The sequence below is a fragment of the Oryzias latipes genome, chromosome 10, assembly GCF_053564925.1.
Source record: "Oryzias latipes strain Hd-rR chromosome 10, Olatipes_Hd-rR_3.1".
In the NCBI taxonomy this organism is placed as follows: domain Eukaryota; kingdom Metazoa; phylum Chordata; class Actinopteri; order Beloniformes; family Adrianichthyidae; genus Oryzias; species Oryzias latipes.
Genome location: NC_136246.1, coordinates 13,045,861 through 13,068,017, shown reverse-complemented (window position 1 = coordinate 13,068,017; position 22,157 = coordinate 13,045,861). Strand labels below are relative to the sequence as shown.

The window sequence follows — 22,157 nt, the reverse complement described above, 5'->3', positions numbered from 1 at the left end:
GTGTCAAAGGCTGGAGAGTTACGGTGGTCAACAGAATGTAAACACTGGGGCTAGAGCTCCGGTATTAAAGGGTTAAGTCCCAACTGTCATCAGACGAAAGGCAGGATATACTCCTTAGACAGGCTGCAACCTGATCAAAACAACTACACATGTTCATACACAGTGCTGTGGACAATACTGTATTGGAAAGACATTACATGCTTGTGTGGGAAGTTTTGAAATAATTCCAGAATTGCTGCTTTACCCGCAGTTCCTATTGGCAAACTTCAGCTGTGTTGAATGTTTTCACATTCTAATCCAAATGACAAACTAGCCACAAACTTTGTGTTTCTCACATGAATTCAAATGATAACTTGAGGTCATAGACTATAAATAATAAAATGTAACAAAGGTTTTGCTTCTCATGGCGTATACTCATATATGCTTTGACTATCTTCCTTGAAGGCCCAAAGTACTTTACAGTCACATGTGGGGTTCAGTGTCTTGACCAATGACACTTTGACTCATGTGGCAGTGCGCAGTTCCACATATCTATTGATCTTCAGAACCAGCTCAATCCCTTTTTGGGGTCACTTGGTTGCTGGAGCCTATTCCAGCAAACTGCTGGGCCAAGGTGACGAACATCCTGGACAGGTTGCCAGTCTGTTGCAGGGCTACACACACTCACATGTACACCTAGGCTTCATTTACACTTGATGCCCATATCCGATTTTCTGACTATATCCGATTTTTTTGACGACACGCTTATATCATCTTTTAAAAGTGACCCGTATCCGATTTTTGCATTTACACTATACAATGCTGAAACTATCAAACGTAGACGTTCTGAGGACACCGTAGCAGCATTTCCGCCTTCCGCGGACCTCCTTCGACTTTTGTGACTGCGGTTGTCATGGAGGCAACGCAGCGACGAAGGAGGCGTTGCCTTGGGCGCTCCTGAGGGGAAAGGAAAAAGGAGGGCTGCTCGGCTCTCTCTGAATTTTGAATGAGGAAGTGTTTGCAGACGTGCTGTACTAACAGTTTGATCCAAGTGTTGAACCTTTCCTGCGCGATGACTTCTCTTTTTCCGACCGTGGCCAGAAACGCACGGGAGATTTTCTCCAGGGCCAAAGGCGGATTCTCCTTCGGGGTTCACTTTCCCGTTCTGAACCCTCAGCTTCCAGAGTGGGTTAAGAAAGACTCCAAAACTTTTGGGGGAGACACCTTATTTTTAATTTACGGTTCTCCGACACTCCCCCGCTCCGCGCTCACACCCCCTTTCCTCTTCTTACACACACACACGCACACACACACACACACAGCACGTGCGGTCCCCATCATACACGCCCCCACTCCGCAACACAAGCAAAGAAATAAATGGCTTCTAGCTTGTTCCATAGCAACGGTGTCCAGCTTGATTAGTTACCGTTTGCGTCCCGACCGGGACCGGACCCGGACATAACAGCGGTTTCTGACTACAGTCTGAAGCCTGAGGGCTGAAAGGTAACACGCTGTCAGCAAAATCAGCGCACAAAAGCACTTTAATAAGTCATGTGATCTCAGTTGGTTGTGTCCTGATTAGACGTCACTGACGTACGACTCGCATTTACGGGGGAATATCCGATTTGTCTGCTTACATGGCACACGCAAATGCACCTATCCGATTCGTATCTGATTTATTTCCACATATGAGTGAGGCCTGTATCTGATCTGAGAAAATCGGAATCCATGCGCTTTTTTCCTGCTTACACGTTCACCGGTCATATCTGATCTGTGCCACATGAGAGGAAAAAATCGGAATTGGGTCACTTGAACCATGCAGTGTAAATGCGGCCCTAGGGACAATCTAGACGGAATCATCAGTTAACCAATGAGCATGTTTTTGGACTGTGCGAGGAAACCAGAGTACTTGGAGAAGACCCACACATGGGGAGAAGCATGGAAACTCAGCACAGAACGGTCCTAGAGGGAATTTGAACCAGGACCTTGTCACGGTGATGTAAGAGTGCCAACCACTACTCTACTGTGCAGCCAAGGACCATGTAAATGATACAAAAAAAGACAAATCTTTAATCATATTTAGTGCCATCAACAGTGAAATGTTATATTTTTGTTTATTTATTTGCATCTAATCTTATCCTGTAGATGCGTGTTTGTCTTTAGCCCACTATCGTAAATTATTAAATGAAATAATTATTTTTTGTTATGGTTTGCTCCTTGTTTTTTTTGTTTTTTTGGTCTGGGTTGTCTTGTTTTGCGCAGGTTAGCTGCGCCTTCTCCTGTAGAACTTGCTCTCCTAAGATCTCTTGGAGATTGTCGCAGCTGCCTGCAATTGTCTCATTTGTACTCAATATTTAATGGCGTTTCTGTACAGTGTTGGAGTGTCGTTTGTGTTTGGTCTATGTGTTTTGGATCTCTGTCATTAAATCCTTTGTATGTTCCGGATTTTTTTTTTTTTTGAGTCTTCCTGCCTTTGGATTTATCTCCACCGGCTATCCATAACAATTTTTGGTATTAAGTTATTAACTTTTTAAAACAGGAGTTAATAGAGATTCGTGTCCTCCTTTAACCAAACTCTGCTGGTTTTTTGGGGAACCACAACATCTGGCGCTTTCTGGTTTGCATCAAAGTTGGGAGCAGAAGGTGGGCTTGGTGTAATCACACTTTTCTTTGAAAGCTGAACAAATTTGAATGAAAACATTTTCGCTGTAAAATGATCTTCAGTGTCATGCATTTGTATGGTGAAAACATTTTAGATATAGTATTCCTTCATTTAATTTGTAAGCAAAACTATAATATACAGTATAATCAATCTCCCTTTTCTGCTTTTATGGTGTGCACTCATTATATATGATGCTAACACGGGAGTTCCACATGAATGATCAATTAAAGTGAAACAGGTCTGATGAGGGAGATTTTTTTTTCCTATTTGATAAAAAACATTTGCTCTTTATATATGGTAAGTGCAGGGAGCCGTCCGTTTACTGACAAGGTGAAGCTTAGCATGAGCACTGAACTCAAGGGTGGCCAAGATCTATAGAGAACATCTGCCAAGAATGCAATCCAGCAAATGGCTGGAATCAGGACCTGAGCTGCTGCTGAAGTCACCATTCCAAAAAAAAAAAGTTAAACATGTTTTAATGAGTATGAAAGTTGATGCAGGGGCTTACAGATCCCTGCTGTTCTCGCTTGTGTTCCCCATAGCCCTAACTTTTATTTCCTTCCATCCAGCCTGCCTTGTGAAGTTGATTAATTGAACGCTTTGGCACAAAAGAAAAACTCTACAGCTTTAGCGTGACTAACCCACTATGTGTAGCTAGGGGAAGTTAAAATCCCCGCTTTCCTTTATCTCCTTCTCACAAAATAAAGGACTGGGTTCATTGAAATGAAGTTATCAGAAGTCGCTCAGACCCTTCAGGCTCTTGAGTTGGTGGGGTCTGCCACCTGCTTCGGAAGCGAGGACTTTGGGGTAATTTTGGGGTCACGCCTGTCAGCAGTCTCTGGGTTATATGGGGCAAGAGGGGCTACAGATATGTGGATGGCGCGAAAATGCAGTGATGACATGATGATGGACCCAAGTGTTACACAACCACCACGTTCCTTCATCACCACATGCCTTGTAAACTCTGAGTGAGCTTGTGTTTGTGCGTAAACATTCCTTTTAGGAGTTTTCTCTCAGGACTCCAGCCTCATATGAGATGCTCCCACAGTGAAAGCACCTCCATGACCCCTATAAAAAAAGAAGGATGCCCGCTTCCTTCTATCCTTAAGCATGCCAGTCTTTCCTCGAGGGACAGGGCCTCCTTAATTTATTATTTGTTCCCCTCTTGTTAAGGAAATACTTTCTCAATGGCTCTTTCTACGTTGTATATTTTTACTGTTCTTATTTTCTTCCTTGATCCGACCCTGTCTCCTCTTATTTATTTGCTTTGTAAACACCAGCTTGGTTCGCCACATTAAAGCTGCCAAGAAGAGACGTGAAAAAAATGACTTTTGTCCTCAATGAGGACAGTGTTTATTTGTCTGGGTGAACCTGAAGGGGTACACGTATTTTTAGGATACCTCTGTGGAGGTAACGGCTGAGCTGAGTCATACAAGCTGACCCAGGTTAGCAGCACCTCAGGCCTTAATCAGATTCCTCTGCTACAGACCAAAGATATGTCAACTGATACAGAGGGCTCACATGTCATAATTTATCAGGCCGGCCCTGCCACTTTTAATGCAAGGCTGTTCCTGCACCACGTGAACCTAATTGGATGTTATGTACACAGCACATGTTGTGTGAAATGGTTCCATTCAGCAAAAATCACTCTGACACCTTCAATCCTAATCCGCTCCTCGTTTATTCCCAGCAGTGACTTCTATGTTTGTTGGTGTTGCTGAGGTTTTGCTGCTTTTCAGTTCTCCCCCTTAAAAGAAGGCCATTAAAAGGCAAAGGTGCGGCTGATCACAGAGCCACTTTTTAAGTCTGGCCTTCCCAGCAAATTATGGTTCTTCACAGGGGAAATGTGATGCAGTCCAGCCCCGGGCAGCTTAATGTCACGACCATCACTGTAGAGTTACCTGTTTTCTGTAGCTGTCATAAAAGGGAGAGGTTTCACAAGATTAAAAAAAAAACAATTGAAATCTATAGTGATGTCTCAAAAGTGGCTTTAAATACCAGTTTTCCGCATCCAAACATTTCCTTCTTTGTATTTTCTTAGATTAGGATCCAGACACTGTCCAAATAAGTTGAAATCATTTTGTTTCAGTGCCATGATTGGAATTTTATCTGATGTTTTTATGGAAAAACCACTGACCTTGTAATGCTTGTGGATCGTGTCGATGGTAATGGCCGTCATGTGTAAAATTATATTAGTTTTAATGAAGGTTAGTCCAGATGTTGCTGTTCGTGAAGTTTGGCTGAGAAAAATACAAATTACCGTAAAAAAATTATTGCAGACGGCACAGAAACAAACTGTCAATTTTTATTTATTTAAGTACTGCTGTTGTGAAAGGAGCTTAATCATATTATAAATGAAAGGTGAAGAATAGTTTATAATAGAATACAAGAGAAGTTTCCAAAAAATGCTTTGAAGTGTGTAGATATTTTTAATCACAGCACAGAAACTACACACAAGTCTTTACAAATCTACACAACAAATGCTGCCACTTACTAGATTGGGGTTTCTGGAATTTTTCTCAAACTGTTCTATATTTAATCTTTGTGAAGAGGGGAAAGTTGTTTATTTTATCCTCATGGCCCTGGGTTTTTACTGAGTTTGTGACAAATAGGTTGCACAGTTTAAGTCAAAACATGATCAGTCAGATTGCATTTAGGATAGAGAACTAACATCAAAGTTAATATTTCATTAATCTTTGTCAATCCTTAAAAAGCCTTTTAAAGATCATCTTGACTTTTAAATAAACGTTGAGAAGACTGAGCAAAGATTTTTATGAAGCCAACCAGCTGCTGTGGAAAAAAGATATTTAAAGCCCCTAATCATGCCTTATTATGAAATTTACCATAAGTTTTATTTTTATTTGAATCCAAAGTTATTTGACTATATTTCAGCAAGAATTGAAAAATACTAAATCCTCTCAAGTCTTTCTTAAACAAGAAGTCCCAGTTTCCAGCACCTCTCCTCTGGTCTCTGGAAAGAAACTAAATGGCAGCTTCTTTGACCCAGACATGTTTTCTATCAGGACAATAAGTCACTAAAGTCACTATGCTCCTTTAACAAGACTCTGAGCTCATCACCAAGACAAAGTCCCCATCAGACGTGTCACTGATTCTGTCAAATCAATTATAAACAGCACATTTCATCTTCAAGACAGAGCAATGCTTTTGAATTCTGTAATGTGTCATTGTGATCAGATCTTGTAAGTGAACAGAATCCTTAACATAAATCCTCTCAAGGACAATTTCTTTCCAACAATTTTCATAAAACCAAAGTTTTTCAAGCAAATTACTTTATTTAATTCAAACGTGACTATTTTAACACTGCAACCGCAAGACCAAAAAGTGATTTATTACACCCAGTTTTAAGATTGTTATAAAAATATGGACAAAATGTAAAAGGAATGCATTACCAAACGCTCACTTCAGAAAGTACGGCAAACAGAGACGTTGTTCTCTAAAGCAGAAATAATGAATCACTCAGGCTTTTCTTGCAGAAAGGTCCAGATGCTCATTTTGAGAGAACTGCAGTGAAACAACTTCATGAACCATTTAAAAAGCAAACACAGGCCACTGCACACTTGACTGTCAGAGCAACATGCACACATGACTGTAAAAACAAAAAGAAGGTGAGATGCTTTTAGTTACTGAGGCAGGCCATTAGTGTGTTTGATAGCAGTGAAGGGGTCACGGGTTAAGAACCGGTAATCAGACAAAGCTTAAGTGACGGACGAGGCGACACCACTGTGGAGCCGAACACTTCACAGCTTGAGATTTTGTCCCAGTCTTGCTGGACAGAGGAGGCACAAAACATGTATAAATCTGCACGCCAGTCAAGATAATCCTCTTCAGGAAATATCTCTGCCAGACAGTGAATGGATACACACTCAGTGCCCTGACCCCGTCCTCCCTCTTTTCTTAGACAGCTCCATCTTTCTTGAAGTTTCCAGGTCTTCTGTTAGTGACCTCTTATCAGGTTCTCGGGCCTCCAGATGGCATCAACCTGCTATGATAAGTTTGCATCTACAGAAAGTGCTGCATTGCTGTGAGCTTCATCATCAAAGTGCTGATTTTGGCCTTTTTTTTGTTTGTTTTTTCAGGTGTCAGAAAGCATGCAGGCAGATGCTGTCTTCAGTCTCTGGTCACAGACTGCAGAACCTGCCCTCCTCTTCCTCCACCAGACTCCTAAATGAAGGAAAAAAAGAAACATGCAAGCCAAATGTGCAGGTTACATAAACACTTAGGGATGCAACGATTCACTTTCCCCACAATTCAGTTCAAACCTCAGTTTTTGTGTCATGTTTTTGTTTTGGATCTATATAGCATTTGTGTATTATAAAAAACAACAACAAAAAGCTGAAAAATTCAGAAAAATCCTCTTTTATTATTTGCTAATAAGTAACTAACAATGAAGAAACCCCTCTCAGTTGGCTCATACTTAGCCTGGTGTAATGTCATACAACAATAAATACTAAACCTTCTTAAATTTGGCACAATTGTTTGACACTTTCAACCTACACTGGTGTGCAGTAGAGATGCAAAGATTCACTTGATTCACTTTCCCTACGATTTGGTTCAATGCTGTATAGCATACGATTCAGTTTTAATATTTGTGACATCCCTACAAAACACCCATGTTTTTATGAGATGCATTTGTTCACAGGTCATTCCAGAAAAACATTTCTATGTATTAATCTGTAGAAAAAGCTTTTGCTGTAAAAACCTCTGACAAATCTACAAGAATGTGACTTTTACCAAGGTGACCCCTTAAATGAGGAATAACCAAAAGACATCAAATAATCAAAAAGTGCAAAAATTGTCTGCAACTATTGTAGCTTTAAATATTGTTTGCTTTATGAGATTACATATTTTAAGAGTGCATATACAACAGACCTCATTCTCTTGCTTAGATGTGTAAAGAAATGTTTGAATTCTGGATTGAAACATTAAAAAAAAAACTAAACTAAAGCCATCTAACAAATTGTGTTAAAACAATTGAGTAATCTATTCCACATCAACATGACAAATCAAGAAAGTTACGAAAAAATAAAGACGGACCGATGTTAAATGAGAGAAAACATTATTCATCAGATAAAATGGGGACAAACATGCTTTTGTCTTGTTAAGGATTATCCTTTTTCCATTTCCCCCTTATGATTATGTATGTCGCCAAGAAGCAGGTGGGGCTGTTTGTGATTATGGTGCAACTGATCATTGGTGTTCCCAAAGAGTTTTAAAGTGTCTCTGATAAGCTGTGATGCTGCCCTGTAGCTGTGTGTCAAATAAACCAGTCCACATCCATCAACACAACAATGTCCCATCTGTTACCAACAATGGGCCAGTCTAACCACCAGTTAGATCAGACCCGTCAAACAAGGTTTAGAGCTCCATGCTGGAAGGTACCAGTCTTTAATAAAGCAGCATACTGGCTGGAAGTAACCTTTTTTTTAACAAAAAATGTCAAAGGTTTTGATTATCAATAAAAATGCAGTCTGACATGAGGAGCACAGTAATCTGAGTTTACTCCAAATTCCTCAAGAACATACAAAAAATGGTCAATAAGGCAGAAAAAACTAGGTGTGACAATGGTGTGACATTGTGTGCTTTTTTCACCGTCTCGCAATGCTACAACATCAAACTCCTTTCATCAGATCACAAGCATATTCATAAACAGATGAATGTAGAGCTTCCATGCAAAGAGTTAACCAGTATGGACAGTTTTGCTGAGTCCATCCATGGATTTACCCAACTACCAATCACAAAAACGCACCCAGAATAATGCAAAAAGATTATTTTATAAAGAGAATACGTTAAGATGGATCGGAAGTAGCAATGTCTTAAAGTTTAACACATTTCATCCCCAGATTTCAGCTTCTGCTGAAAGTTCTTTGAGATACCTTCACAGACCATAAGTTATGCACTTCCAGTATCCTGAGGTAACCCAAAAGTGTTCCGCAGACATTTTGTTACACTGCTCGAAAATAAACAACAGCCATTATCATATTTTATTAATTTTTTTATTCATAGATGACAAAAGCTCCAATAAACAAAAGAAAGGAGACAACAGTTGTCTCTGAAATGAGTGGGACAGCCTGTCAGGTAATGGGAGTGAACCAGAACTGTGGTATATTAGTAAACGTGTCTGAGAGGAGGTGGGGAGGGTAGGCTAACATTAACAGGCTGGCAGTGACCCACCTAAAAACTTGACAAGCAGAGGCTCTTTTCACACATTCGAATGAGCCATTTTTAAGAGTCTTTGTGCTCCTTCCACCCTTCAACCCCCATGGAAGACCAGGAGGAAGTCTCTGGATGGGATAGGGCAGGGGTCCGCAACCGGCGGGGGCGGGGCTTAGACTCACCGCTTATGATTCCAGACCCGCAACAAACTAACAGCTGCTTTCAAATAAAAAAAGTTGTCATCCATAAAATTAATCTAATTTATTGGGTTTACTGGATTTAAAGAAAAAAAAATAGAAAGGAGTCTGCATCAAAGTGAATTTATTTCCATCATCTCACTCATCAAACATCTCTGGGTGTTTGACAGACAGAAAAGTCTATTCAAGGTTGTGTAAAATGGACAAAAGATCAAAGGAAACATAACTATATAATTATAATTATAATAATTAAACTAAATAATTTAATAAATATCCTGACAGCATTTTGAATCAATACAAATACTAAATGAAGTATCACAATATTTCGGCAAAACTGTTTTTTTCTAACACCCCTAGTGTTGTGCTTTCTTTTCTGTGGGAAACTGATCCAAATGGCTCTTTTAGTGGTACAAGTTGCCGACCCCTAAGATAGGGTAACTGAAGTGCGTCAATCCTCTTATTGGAATGGCATGCGGTAAAGAAGTTCACGGAAAAGGACTGAAGATTTTGTCAAAGATGCAGGCAGGAAGCTGCATCACATCCTGGAACCGTTTCCTGCGACTCCAGCTGACCTCCATGATGTCAGCCGGAATATCTTAAAACGGATGTCCAAGTGACGCAATGCAAGGCAGATAGTTGTACTACTTCTCACAAACAGACTGGATGTGGTCAGTTAAATGTGGCATTCTGGGAGATCTGTTCATTTCTAAAGAATGTCACAAGTGAATTGAAAAGTCACTCAAGTCTTATGACATAATCTTGGTATGATTCTTTTCTATGTTGATGAACGTTGTCTTCCTCTTGACAACTTTATATCGTCTAGTACAGCTGGTGTGTCTTTAAATTGGCCCCCCACCACAGAAAACAATAATACATGTCAGAGTCGGCTCACACGGTAATTGCAATCAAGGAGAAGAGCAGCCGGCTGAAGCATGGGGTAAATTAAACCGAGGAAGACAAACCTAAAAGATAACACCTTCCTTCTAATCAGGAGCAACGTCACAGCTGTCCAAGATATGTTTGTGTTCAAATTATGGCCGCCTGGAGATATTAATGGGAGAGGATCATGAATTTAAATTTAAAATTTGAAAGAAAGAAGCTACAGTTGTTTGTCTGTCATGTCCTCCAGTAAAAAGCATGAGAAAGACAGACACATTTGTCTTTGATATTAAGGCTGCACAGCTTTATAAGTTTTTTTGCACGTTTGTTACACATTCCTTTACAGAGATGCAAAAGCCTTTGCAGCACCAAGGAGCATTTGGCCACAATAATGTGTCAGTCAGAGCCCAGATTAAAAAAAACCCGCACTAGATAGAAGCAACATTTTAACATCTAATGGTAGAGGAATATCTTTAGTCATCAGTATGCTGGACCCATCTGTTTGCAGCTAAAAAGGTTTTGATTGTATATTTGAACAGCTGATTGCTTTTTGAAGACGCCAGGGCTTTCCATTTCAAAAGAGAACTTTACTTCATCATGTCAAGGAAAAAAAGTAGAAGTTCTGGCTTTAAGAGCAAAAAGTCTCTCAGAGCAATTTATTTCAGAGGTCCAGTCTCCAGGAGATGCAAACACAAATCTGCTTCTCTTTTCTGGACCAGAGACCTCGGACTGAAATACACTTTTTCATCGAGACGATCAAAAAAGCTGCTTTAGTTGTGGCTTTACTTAGTTATTATTATTATTATTATTATTATTATTATTATTATTATTATTATTATTATTGTGAGCACTGAAACTCAAGTTTATATTATAACACAAATATTACTAATCTTTATGAATTCCTTTATTCCATCAGGAATAATCTCTTCAGTTACCTTCACTCTTTACTTCTTGTTTCTAAAAACAATAAGTTCTGTCTTGTGATTGTGTAACTAAAGTTTCTAGAAACATGATAAATTGACAGGACCAAAAATCTGTGAGTGACATCTGACCTGTAGGCAGCAATCTCCATGTCCCTGGCCATCTTCTCATTCAGCAGCTCCTTGTAGTCATCACACTGCTCCCTCATCTGTACTTCCAGGTCGGCCTCCTGCTGCCTCATTTCAACTATAGAGCACTGAAACACACAGAGAAGGTGAGAATATATTAGATTTAGTAACTAAATAAACTAGATGACACATTTCAAATATGGCTTATAGATGTATTCATTGTTTTAATCAAGTTTTCTCATACCTCCAGGTCAGCTACTTCCTCCATGTGTGCAGAGCTCCTGAGCTCAACCTCGTCCTCCAGCTCTTCATTATCCTTCTCCAAGTCACAGAGCTCCTTCTGGAGCTCTGAAATCTGCAGAAAAGCAACATTCTTCAGTAATTAACTGCGAAATAAACTTTGCTACTGGACTGATATGACAATGTTCATGTAATGACTAAAACATGAAGACCACATGGGCCATGTCATTCAGGAAAGCGAAATGGAAACAAATGATTTTAACCTGATTGCAAAAGTTAAATGAAATTCTTGATATCACGCCACATTTCTGTGTGAACTGAATGCTTAATGCATCACATTCAATTTATATGGTCTTACCTCGGGCAGTTATAATTTGCAACCATTCCAACAGAAATTCAAGCATGTCAGTAATCTTGTTTTATACGCACAGAAAATATCCGGTTTCTGACTTCCTGACATCAAACTTCACATTTCCTCATCTTTCACTCTAATTTGGACGTATAAAACCCTTTTAGCAGCCACATGAGAATGATGCTCCACCAGTGTGGTCCACGCTGAGGTTTCTAAAAGCATGATGAATTGACAGCGACAAAAATCTGTACAGGGATTCATCATTTCCAGATGACAGCTCCTACTGAGTTAAGTGATCCCCCGGCAATTTATTCAGAGTTACCGCACAGCTCGTCTTTGTGGTTTCAGGCAAAAATATCTCAACATTTGTGAGACATATCCAAAAAAAATCCTCCTCAGCCTTTTAGCGGTCCAGTATTTCTTGGACACCTGTGTGATGGTAACACCTGCCTACAATTGCTGGAAGCTCAAATCAAGAAAAAACTGGAAAGCAGTGAATCCTGAGTGACTGGGTTCGTTTCCTGCAAACAAACGGAGAAGCATCTTTCCACCAAGTCATTTCTGGAGTTTTCTCTGGTGTTCAGCCGTGAGCAATTACAGCAATCACAAAAGCTCCACAATTAGCCGTCGCAGCCAGATGGGGATGCATGGGGTTCTGCTCATCTTTCAGCAGGATCTTGAGAGCAGAAGGCGACCCGGTTACAACTCACAGCCCCATAATGACTCTCCAGAGAAGTCAAGAACTCGCCAAGAACTCGCACTCATGTCTTCCTCCCGGCATGATAAGTAGAGTCTGGCCTTGTATGTATATGCGAGTAGTGGCACATAACCCCGTCACAGCCTGCTGTATTATATACAATTCTGAGTCAAGGCTGATTTCACTGCAACCTGTTTGTTTGGCCATGTTGTGTCTTGATGAGAAACCAGACCCAAGGCATCCATCACGAGCCAGAGAGAGGAAACAGAGCAGATCGGGCCGAGCTGTCCATCCGTCAGGCTGGAGTGACCCGAGCAGGGCTCGTGTGTTGAGGTACGCTGCATGACGTTGGAGGAGTTCTGCTGTGCTTTCAGAATCTGGCTGTTTATTTAAAGAGCTGGAAGTGCAGCTTCAGCCACAGTAATGACAACCAAACCATTGTGTTTCTGACAGATGTGGTCGTGGTGCCAGCTGTGGTGGGACCTCCAATGGGTTTTGAATAGATCAAGGGAGGTTAAGCGGAAGTAGCTTTGCTTTTTCTAGTGGCTGTACCTACCATACATTATCTTTATTAATACCCTACTTGTCTGTCTCTTTTATTCAACAGCTCCCTGCCTCCCTGGTAATTTTTTAAACAGGATAAACTGCGTGATATGACGGTTTATTTCCTCATTTGTAGGCAGTTAGTGTGTGAAGTTTGAAGACGTTTATGGCTCTGCAGGCCGTCTGAAAGACTATTTTATAACTGAGAACAGGGAGGGTCATAAATCCTGTCTGAGCTACAGCCTAGCTCTTCATATCTCCTGCTGGAAGTGTCTGCGGCAGAAGAAAAACACTCTGGTCAGCAGGATCTCTCACACTGCTGCGCTGCCGTCACTCAGCCGCTCTCCCACTTCCTTCACCTGCTTTGGGAAAGCGCTCAATTTTACCGCTACATCTACTTTAGGGGATTTTTCAGAGCCAAATGTGGACATCAAATCTAATTTTTGCGGGAAAAAAATCAGAACTTTCTTAAATTATTATTATGCACAAATTTACTTCTAATTTGGTCTCAAATATACCAAAACCCCACAACAGTAAGCCTTTATTTTTAATTTTTTTTAGGATAAAAAAAAAGGAGATTGACGCTTTTTCTATTGGGAAGTACAGACTTCTGGCTGACATATCTATAAACACAAATGTGTTGAGAGCTGTGCGTACAAAAATGTACACCAGCCTCCATAAAGTGAAAGCACATTGAGAGTAAAAGGTCCAATTTCCTTCAAGATAATATGAGTGACTGATCGCATTTTACAGTAAATGATTTTCTTGAGTTCATGGACAGGACGTTGGCTTCCTTTTTGTTGAATAAATAACACTAAAAAGGCCTCACTTGCTTTCATCTGAGGTTGTATTTACCTACCATTAATATTTTTTGGAGCATCCTAACATCCATCTTACCAGTGTCTTCAGCTCACTTGCATCCTCTGGCAAGTCTTTGACTTTTGACCCTGCAGTTCTTCCCTCTTCCAGTTTCTCTCCATCACGTCTGACAGCCAGAGCGGAGGATGTGCCACGCTCAAACTAGAGAAGAAAAATAAACATGTGAACGAGTGATGTTTTCATTTTTTTATATTCCAGAAAAGGTAGTTTTCAGGTTAGTTGAGGTCAAACGGACAGGAGAAAGCAGCTCAGTGAGAGCATTGGACTATAGAGATGGAGTAGTGTCCTTTTTTCCGAGCAAAAAATGTTTGACTCAAAGGAAGAATGGACTCAGAACAAGGATAGCGAGCCCACACAGCTGTGTGGGAGATGGCAGCAATTATCATTCAGAACTAACAGCGATCATTTCATCGTTGTGACAACTGTGTGTCTCAGAGGAGGCCAGCAGCAGACGGGATGCTGTCCAGCTAAAGATGGAAGGAGCAGAGTGGGAGGAAAAGAGTGAATAGTCCGGATTTAAAGAGAAATATAGAAAAACCCAAATATATCAAGTTGCCAGATAGAATAAAGAACATTTCCACAGGCCAGAATCCCTTAAAATGCTGCTAAGGACCCTGGGAAGGCGGCCTGAAGTCTGATTACAGCCCTGACCTCTGAACTGACAGACATCCTCAACACAGAGGGGGTCAGACCCACCGGAGCTGAAGTCTGACCCCAATGAAGAACCTCTGCACTGCAACACATACTCAGATGGACAAAAAAAAAAGCATTTTGTTTGGGTCCAGAGCCACAGCTCTGATTCTCAAATTCTTCCCTGGTGTTGTGTTAAGAAGTAAAGAAAATAACCAGGAGTATCCCAGTGTGATTTGTGAAAGCTGAGATTTACTTCTGAACCTGACCGAGCGTTTCAGAAGTGGACCGAGAAGGTGCTGTAGTGGGAGGAGGAGAAGAGGAGAAGAGGAGGTGGATGAAGAAGGAGGCTCTAAAGAGTTTTAGATTTGGAAAAAAGAAGAATGAAAGCATTAGTGCAGTCATTTCAAAATAAACGAAGGTAAAAAGCTTTGATGGATATCCTCCAGAAGTAAATTAACATTTAAATAAATGAATTTATATATTTTTTTATTTGTTGTTTTACAGACTAACTGAAGTTTGCTGTATTTTACAGTTTTGTAAGACTATAGATACACTAATTAGTATGAAAAAGCAGGAATGTAGGAATGTTATGTAGCTTGTACATATGTATATTTTCAGTTAAACACAATTTTATCGTTCTTTAGAAGATAACCTATTTTTATTGTTTAAGCAGCTGGAGAGCACCGGAAATTTCGTTGTCACAAGTTTCTTGTGTAACAATGACAATAAAGGCTTTCTGATTCTGATTCTGAATGACAAGGGAAGAAAACATGAGAATGCATTTAGCAGAGGTATTCTTACCATTAGAATGATTATCTATTGGTGTGCAAACGTGTGGATGCAAATTCACAAACAGTGTTGTGACAGCACAAATCCGTCTTCTATGTCACTGTGATGTACCTGAAGGCTCTTGGCCAACTGGCAGTGGTACTCCTTCACATTCAAGGCCGGAGCGATATCAGGGCTGCCAAATGTAATAGCCGCCGCTGCCAGAGTCCTTTCATCTGGCTCCAGGAGACTCTCCACTTCCTGCTCATACATTAAAAAGAACAGGGGTGGACGTTACCTGGAGTCACAAAAAAACAGCACTGAAATTATTCTGGATACTACACTTGTAACAGAGCTGCAGTCTGTCTAAACAGAAGTATCCGTCACAACTTTACCATTAGGTTGTATTTCACTTAAATGTATTCACTACAATAGAAATAGTTGAAAAGTATATATCGGATTTAAAGATGTTAACTCTTAAGTAAATCTTTTATTTTAAACAAGTGCTTTAACTTTCTTATTAGGAGAACTCAGATGATCAATCAGACATTTTCTTACATTTATAGAAAAAGTTCTAGTTGTGAAAAAAAATGGTTAATTCTATTTATCTACTTTTGTCTAGTATATTTCTAAAGGAAAATTAAATTTGCACCAAGACGAGGGAACTGAAAACAAAATGCATCATTTTCTTTTTTTAGTTTTCAAGTTGAGTTTCATTTTACCCAAGTCAAAAACTGCCAAACGAGTTGAATCAATAAATTATACTAATTGAAAATTTAAAGTTTGACAGAGTGAAGCAAACACTGAAAAAAAAATATTTCATATGATCTATTCTAGAGGAACAAAGTAGGGAAATTCTGTAGAGTGCAGAAAATCATTTCTGCAGCTTGAGGAAACCAGAAACCACAATATGAGCAGTCATCTATAAATCAGCCAAACCTGAAACTTTTTTAGCAATGACCATCTGGCTGAAATTATTCCAGGAGAACAACATATTCAAGAGGTCACAAAAGCATTAGAGCAAATCCAAAACTGCACGCTTCACTTGACCTAGTTAGGAGACTGTGTTCATGATGCCCTCCAAAAAAAAAGAAAAGTGCAAAAATTACAGATTAAAATCTCAAGGACTCGAACAAATATTCAATGGTCTCACAAGGCAAAAGATAAATATTGAACATTTGAAATGTACAGTATAACAGGTGTTCATGGTGGTAGTGAACTGGTAGTACTGAGTATCTTTGCTTTAAATAGTGGACGCATGAATTCTGTGCTTTTACAGATGATGACAGAGGAAAATGGCCAATGTTTACAACCTCTGGTTTGTATTTTGCATCTGTGCACAATGATCAAAATGTAAAAAATACCAGCAATCTGCTTTTGAGAAGCCCATTCAATTACAACAGATGCTTTGGGTAAAAACTGTTTAACAAATCTAAAACTGAGAAATCTGATTCTGGAAAACCAAGGGGGATCATGGTCCAGTCTTTGCACTTTACAGTCCTGCACTAAAAACAGACATTCTGGATATTCCACTGAACTTCAGACTGTGATTATGACCTCAAACTGTTTTATCTCTGTTTTCTAAAGCACAGCTGTAAACCCGAACTGCGGCTCTCTTAGAGTCTAACAACCAAATACTATCCTGTCATGTTGTACTCATCCACCCAGACATCCACATTCTGTTTCTGCTATGTTCTGTGCAGGGTCAGGAGGATGCTGGAGCCTATCCCAGCTACTAAAGGTCAAAGGTAGAATGCACCCCGGACATTTTCACAGTCCACTGTAGAGCATGTTGTAATCATAACCAGATCAATGTGAATCAAAGCCCTGTGTTCCACTGTAATGTTACATCATCACTTCCTGAAATCAAACAAACTAATGAGCTCTTACAGATGTGTTTACAACTAGAGTATGCATCGACAATCACAACTTTAACTTGCAAACTGTATCCTAACTGGAAAGACAAAAATCTATTTCAGAGAATCCTGAGAGGATGTAGAGCTGCAGTGGCAGTTCAACATTTACTGTTTTCTGCTCCTGAATAAGAACATGGCTGTTGATTCGATAGAGTACTGAATATATATAATAACTTCGGTTTTCGTTCAGTATTCATCCAAATTTCCTGCACTTTGAGTGATCGAGCTAGTCCCAGAGAGGCTGGACTGAATGCTGGGCGGCCAGCTTTACAGAGAAAAGCATGATGATGATGAATGTGCTGCTGCCTCAGCTGCCGACGCCGGACCACGTCTGTCATCTTCTGGTGAGGTGGGGAAAAAGTCAGAAGGTGTAGAAAGGTGGCAGTGTTTGAGTTTTATCTAAAGGTTAAGTCACATGATAATGTTGTACTGCCTTGTATTATGATAAATTCTATTGTGTTTAGATGATTACAGAATATTTAGGGTTTGTGGTTAGGAGTATGCATAAGCAACCTCTTCAGAGAACTTTCTTGTGACATTTTAGTCAAGTTCATATATTAAGTTTGCACTCATTTACATTTTATCCATAGGTTTAAATCTGGAAATACAAATAAAGCTTAAATTTTTTAAATATGATATAACAGAATTTCCTTTTGAAGGGCAGCCTCAGGCTGCTCGTCTCCCAGAAAATCATTCCTAAGTGGACAATGAGGCGCCATTCCTTACTTTCAGGTTTGTCCAAGTATATAGGTGTTAACTGAACACAAAAACGTGCTTTTTCTGAGACAAAAAAACTCTTGTTGCTGGGATATTTGTGCTCTTTGGGATAAAAATTTGATTTACAGGATTAGTAATTATTCTAAATTAATAGCAAAAAGCACATATTTTGCAAAAAACAAAAGGTTGCATTTATAATCTAAACCAAGCCCTCACCTTGGAGAGGGACCTGGCTGCAGGTCGTGTCAGCTTCCGGAACCAAATTCAACACAAAACAAAAAGTACCAAGTTTTGCAGTTCCTTTAAAGACCACTAGAGGCAGGTGTTAGAGGGGAGCTAATTTAAGGCATCAATTTTGCGCCAAAAATAGGATGAATGTAATTCCATTTTGGTTATATTTTACTCGTCAGAAGAGGCTTTATTGTTTCTATTGAACATGTGAATAAAGGAATAATCCATTTTATTATTTAAATACAATAATTTTGTATTTAAATAATAATGTAATTTCTGATTATAGTAGTTCTAAATAACATAGATGTAACTTTTAACAGTAAATCATTACTGAAGCACTTTTAATTAGAAGTTACTGTTTTACTCGAACTTGTTTGTTTTGTATGTATTTTGAAGTAAAACCATAACTTACAAGGTATTACTTGTGGCTATTCTACTTAACATAATTATATTTTGTTCCTGATGTCCAAAAGCAAATGCTTGTAATTTTTTTTCTTTGTTTTTGATAGCAACATGAAAATGGTTCACATTTAATCTTAAGGAAACCTTTTTTCCAAAGATATTGGTGTTTGTGGTTTCATAGAGAAGGAGGGTCCAAGGACAGGGATGTCCAGGGTCTGTCTTGTTTAGTATAGCAATTAGCTATTGTTCATATTTTATGACTGATTCTATGTTTTTGTACAATTGTTGTCGTGGAGCCTGTTGAGACAACTGTGTTGTGATATTGGGCTATATAAATAAAATTGAACTGAATTGAAGCCAGAATTTCTGGCAACACTTCAAGGTCGAGAGTTGTGTTTGTGGCCACAAAAGTGTCGTCTAACCCAGGTGCCACATTTCAAGTAAACTGTTCCCGTTGGACCAGACTGCAGCTCCATAAAATCTCCTTCTCCCACCTCCTTGTGCTGGGCTCCCATGACAGCCAGCTGGTCTTCATAGATAGCTACTTGCTCCTTCAGTGCCAGACACTCTGCTGTCACAGCATCTACTTCCTGCAAAGGCAGGAAAGTCAACAGAGAACAAAACCAAAAGTAAATAAGTTGAAGGTGAATGAACAGAGCAGTTTACAATTCAAACAAATAAAAAGCACAGGTTGAGGAAACAGAGAAAAAGCCTTTGGGTTGTTTTTTTTTTTTTTTAACACCTTTAACACCAATTTTCTGAAGTGCCAGTACGTGCATTAAACAGCATGTAGACAACACTGCTGTGCAGAAGGGAGGAGGAGGAACGACACAAACTAGACACAAAAACCTTGTGGCCCAATCCATTTGCCAGCAGGGATTCTCAGCTCATCTGGGCCTTAGAAAAGAACCAGATTAAGCGGTTTTCCGTGTAATCACTGGGGGTGCTGCCTTTCGCATTTGTGCTCACAAGGGGAGGGTCTGAGAGCATTTGTGGAAGTTGGGTCAGCACAGGACAGGCCAGCTGCTGCAACATTATAGAGTATGTTCAATTTTCACAATATCAAACTCCACAAAAAAAACTTTAAAATCTCTTACGTCTCTCTGTAGCTTTTTTTCTTAAATATCATTTGGTGCTGGCTTACATCAACAGTTGTTCTTATTTGATGGATGGAAAACAGGCAGCATTCATCTCCACTAGCCTCCTCCGTGCCCTGGAGCCCCTTCATGCCTGCTCTCTTCCCTCACGCCATTTCCCTAATGCTTTAAATGCATCCACAGTCAATCGTTCAGGAAATGTTGATAAAAAGCAGAAGAAGCACAAAAGCCAAAAATGTTCCTTAAAACAAAGCGAACATGACTTTTTAAGACGCCCAGAAAAACTGCAGCTTGTTGCACTTTAGGCTTTTGTTTAATTCGATCTTCTCCTCCTCATCTCAGCTCTTTTTCCACACTCCTGCCAATTTCTCACCAGGTCTTGTCACATTGCAGCTGCTTTTAATTCAGAACTGAGGGACTGAGCCAGCAGGAGCATTTACTGCTCTGCATTATAGCAAGCATTACATCTGTAATAGAGAAATGAAAGCCTCCTTTGCTTCGGGTTGCATGGGTTCTGGTGGGTCTGGCATGCGTGAGAGAGGAGTGTGGGGGGGGGGGGGGGGGGTGCAAAAGGAGGTGCAGAGGAGCCCAGAATGTGGCTGCTGCTCATCAACACTCATTGGCTGATGTACAGAGTAACAGCTGAGACAAGCCCACTGATTCAGGATCAAGTTAATACAATTAGCAACACTGCCATCTAATGGACAAGGTCTCCTATTACAATGAATTGTAGTAAAAAGTTCTGTAGTAGTAAGATTTCTATTACTTTACAAACTTTTCATTATTTCTGATACACTTCTGCAATAAACTTTGTAAAAAATATATATTTTTTTAAAAATATTTTAAGACAAATACAAAAAATTGTTGGCTTCTTTCAAATTAAATTGGACTTTTTTTAAATCGATCATTTAGCTAAAATAGTTGTTGATCAAATGTATAAATTGTGTTCATCAGTTTTTCTATTCCTTCTTTTATTGCTACTGTTGTTTGCGGAACCAACTCATATCAATGGTTAGGCCTTTTGTGGTTCCCAGCACTAGAATTTTGGTGTAAGAGCATTAAACTTCATAGAATAAAACCAGGCTTTAAGTATTTTGCTTCATCTAAAAACAGCATATATAGTCTGACCAAAACTCGCGTTGCTCACAATTCTGATGGAAAAAAGATAAATATTTTTAATTATTTTCTCCTAAAAACAATACATTTAAAAGAATTTTTAACACATTTGTATGATCTTGCATCTACTACAATGAATGCTTTTGATTAGTTGATTATTAAGCAACATATTGGTTAGCTGTGGTTGTTTAACTTGGTTTTATTATTGGGATGCAATAGATTAATGAATTCAACAAATTAATTAAACAAACAACAGTTTGGGACATCATTTGAAAGTTATATTTTAAATATGCAAAATAAATCTGCAATTAAAAAGTTTAAGTCATTTTAAATTCACAAATATGTTTCGTTCTTGGAGTCAACAGAAGATGCATCACAAACTACCTTGAAAATTTGATTTTTATTACCGTGGCAACATCATTTTGCTCCTGCCAGATGAGCATCTTCTGCTGCTCAATCCACTCATATTCTTCCTTCAGATGTTCAAGCTCTTTTTTCAGTTTCTGTGTGTCACCCAACACCTCATCCTGTAGACACAGAGAAGGCTGCAATGAATCTCAACGGGGTTAAATATGCGGCAGCCTGCCATTCCACAAGTTCAAATAAAATCTGTGACGTGGGATGAGAAGTGAACATAATGGAAAGGCCAGAGAGGTTTGTCATTCAGCAGGATCATGCAGCAGACACACCCAGCAGCAGCAGCAGCCTACCCTCTGCACGCGCAGTCTTTCCACCACAGCATCTAGGCTGCAGTCGTGCTCCTTCACTTTGATGCTAGAGTCGGCATTTTGACTGGTCAGCTTCTCCTCCAGCTCAGTGATTTGACATTGAAGAGCTTCATTCTGTTCCTCAAAGCAGTGGGCCTGCAGAGAGGGAACACTCACTGAACCAGTTCCAACAGGAATGATGGGGATGACACACTTAAGGAAACTTCAGATGCTTGCAGCCCTGATCAGACTGGCCTCACCACTTCAATGAGCCTAACCAGGCGGTCATTCAGAAAAGCGATGGTGCTGCGCTCCTGAACAAACCGGTTCAGACCTTCTTTGTTCAGAGCTTTGGCAGCAACAAAGTCTAACTTGTCGCCACAGCAACACTCGTCAGTGACTGCGCCTCTGAGGAGATAAAGCACAAAAGACTTAGAAAAGAACTGTAAAGAAAAGATAAACATAGACTCATATGAGAAACTCTTCAACCCTAACCCTTATATTTTAAATACTCAATACTGTATTTTTGCTCTTTACCACAGAAGAGTACTTGTCTTCAAGACATGTTAAAAGGTAAAACAAATTATTTACAGATTTTCATAAATATAACTGCAAAATTTATTGACATTTTTAATTGAAAATAATGCTAACAAGTAAAACCCGATGAGGCCCCACTGACCTGACGGGGAGCCGGTACTGCCCGGCACACTGCACACTCAGCCCCCCATTCCGACCCCAGTTCTCCTGCTCAAAGAGTTTTCGGTAGGAAGACACCCTCAGCATGGTCCCCAATTCAGACAGACTCACCAGGACAACAGAGGCAGCGGGTCCGGGGTGGATTTTATATTCTCCATAAGTAAGAATGTAGCACTGATATGAGGGAGGCTAACTGTGGCCCGGACATCAACCAGTAAGGATT

General features: G+C 39.7%; 1 protein-coding gene and 1 long non-coding RNA gene across 2 annotated transcripts; both read right to left on the bottom strand.

Annotated features, from left to right (window-relative positions):
* Positions 1-4,419: 4,419 nt before the first annotated feature.
* LOC144994855 (uncharacterized) lies at positions 4,420-4,918 on the bottom strand. Its single transcript, XR_013658511.1, has 3 exons — positions 4,779-4,918; positions 4,640-4,697; positions 4,420-4,555 (listed from the first exon to the last, which is right to left on the bottom strand). It is a non-coding gene; the product is annotated as an uncharacterized LOC144994855 (long non-coding RNA).
* A 132-nt stretch (positions 4,919-5,050) lies between these two features.
* vimr2 (vimentin-related 2) lies at positions 5,051-22,150 on the bottom strand. The gene is made up of 10 exons (XM_004073180.4): positions 21,918-22,150; positions 21,499-21,646; positions 21,242-21,394; positions 20,939-21,058; positions 18,813-18,908; positions 15,185-15,313; positions 13,670-13,792; positions 11,185-11,295; positions 10,944-11,068; positions 5,051-6,823 (listed from the first exon to the last, which is right to left on the bottom strand). Exons 1-10 carry the CDS (start codon positions 22,019-22,021, stop codon positions 6,781-6,783), a joined length of 1,152 nt encoding a protein of 383 aa, XP_004073228.1. The 5' UTR covers positions 22,022-22,150; the 3' UTR covers positions 5,051-6,780.
* Positions 22,151-22,157: the final 7 nt, after the last annotated feature.

Bases quoted from the DNA above. Each gene is read 5' to 3' on its own strand.
- vimr2 (XM_004073180.4), bottom strand. From the start codon at position 22,021: ATGCTGAGGGTGTCTTCCTACCGAAAACTCTTTGAGCAGGAGAACTGG. The intron at 21,647-21,917 runs GTCAGTGGGGCC...TTATCTCCTCAG, and splicing joins CAGTACCGGCTCCCCGTCAG to AGGCGCAGTCACTGACGAGT. The intron at 11,069-11,184 runs GTATGAGAAAAC...TGTGTGTTTCAG, and splicing joins AGGAAGTAGCTGACCTGGAG to TGCTCTATAGTTGAAATGAG.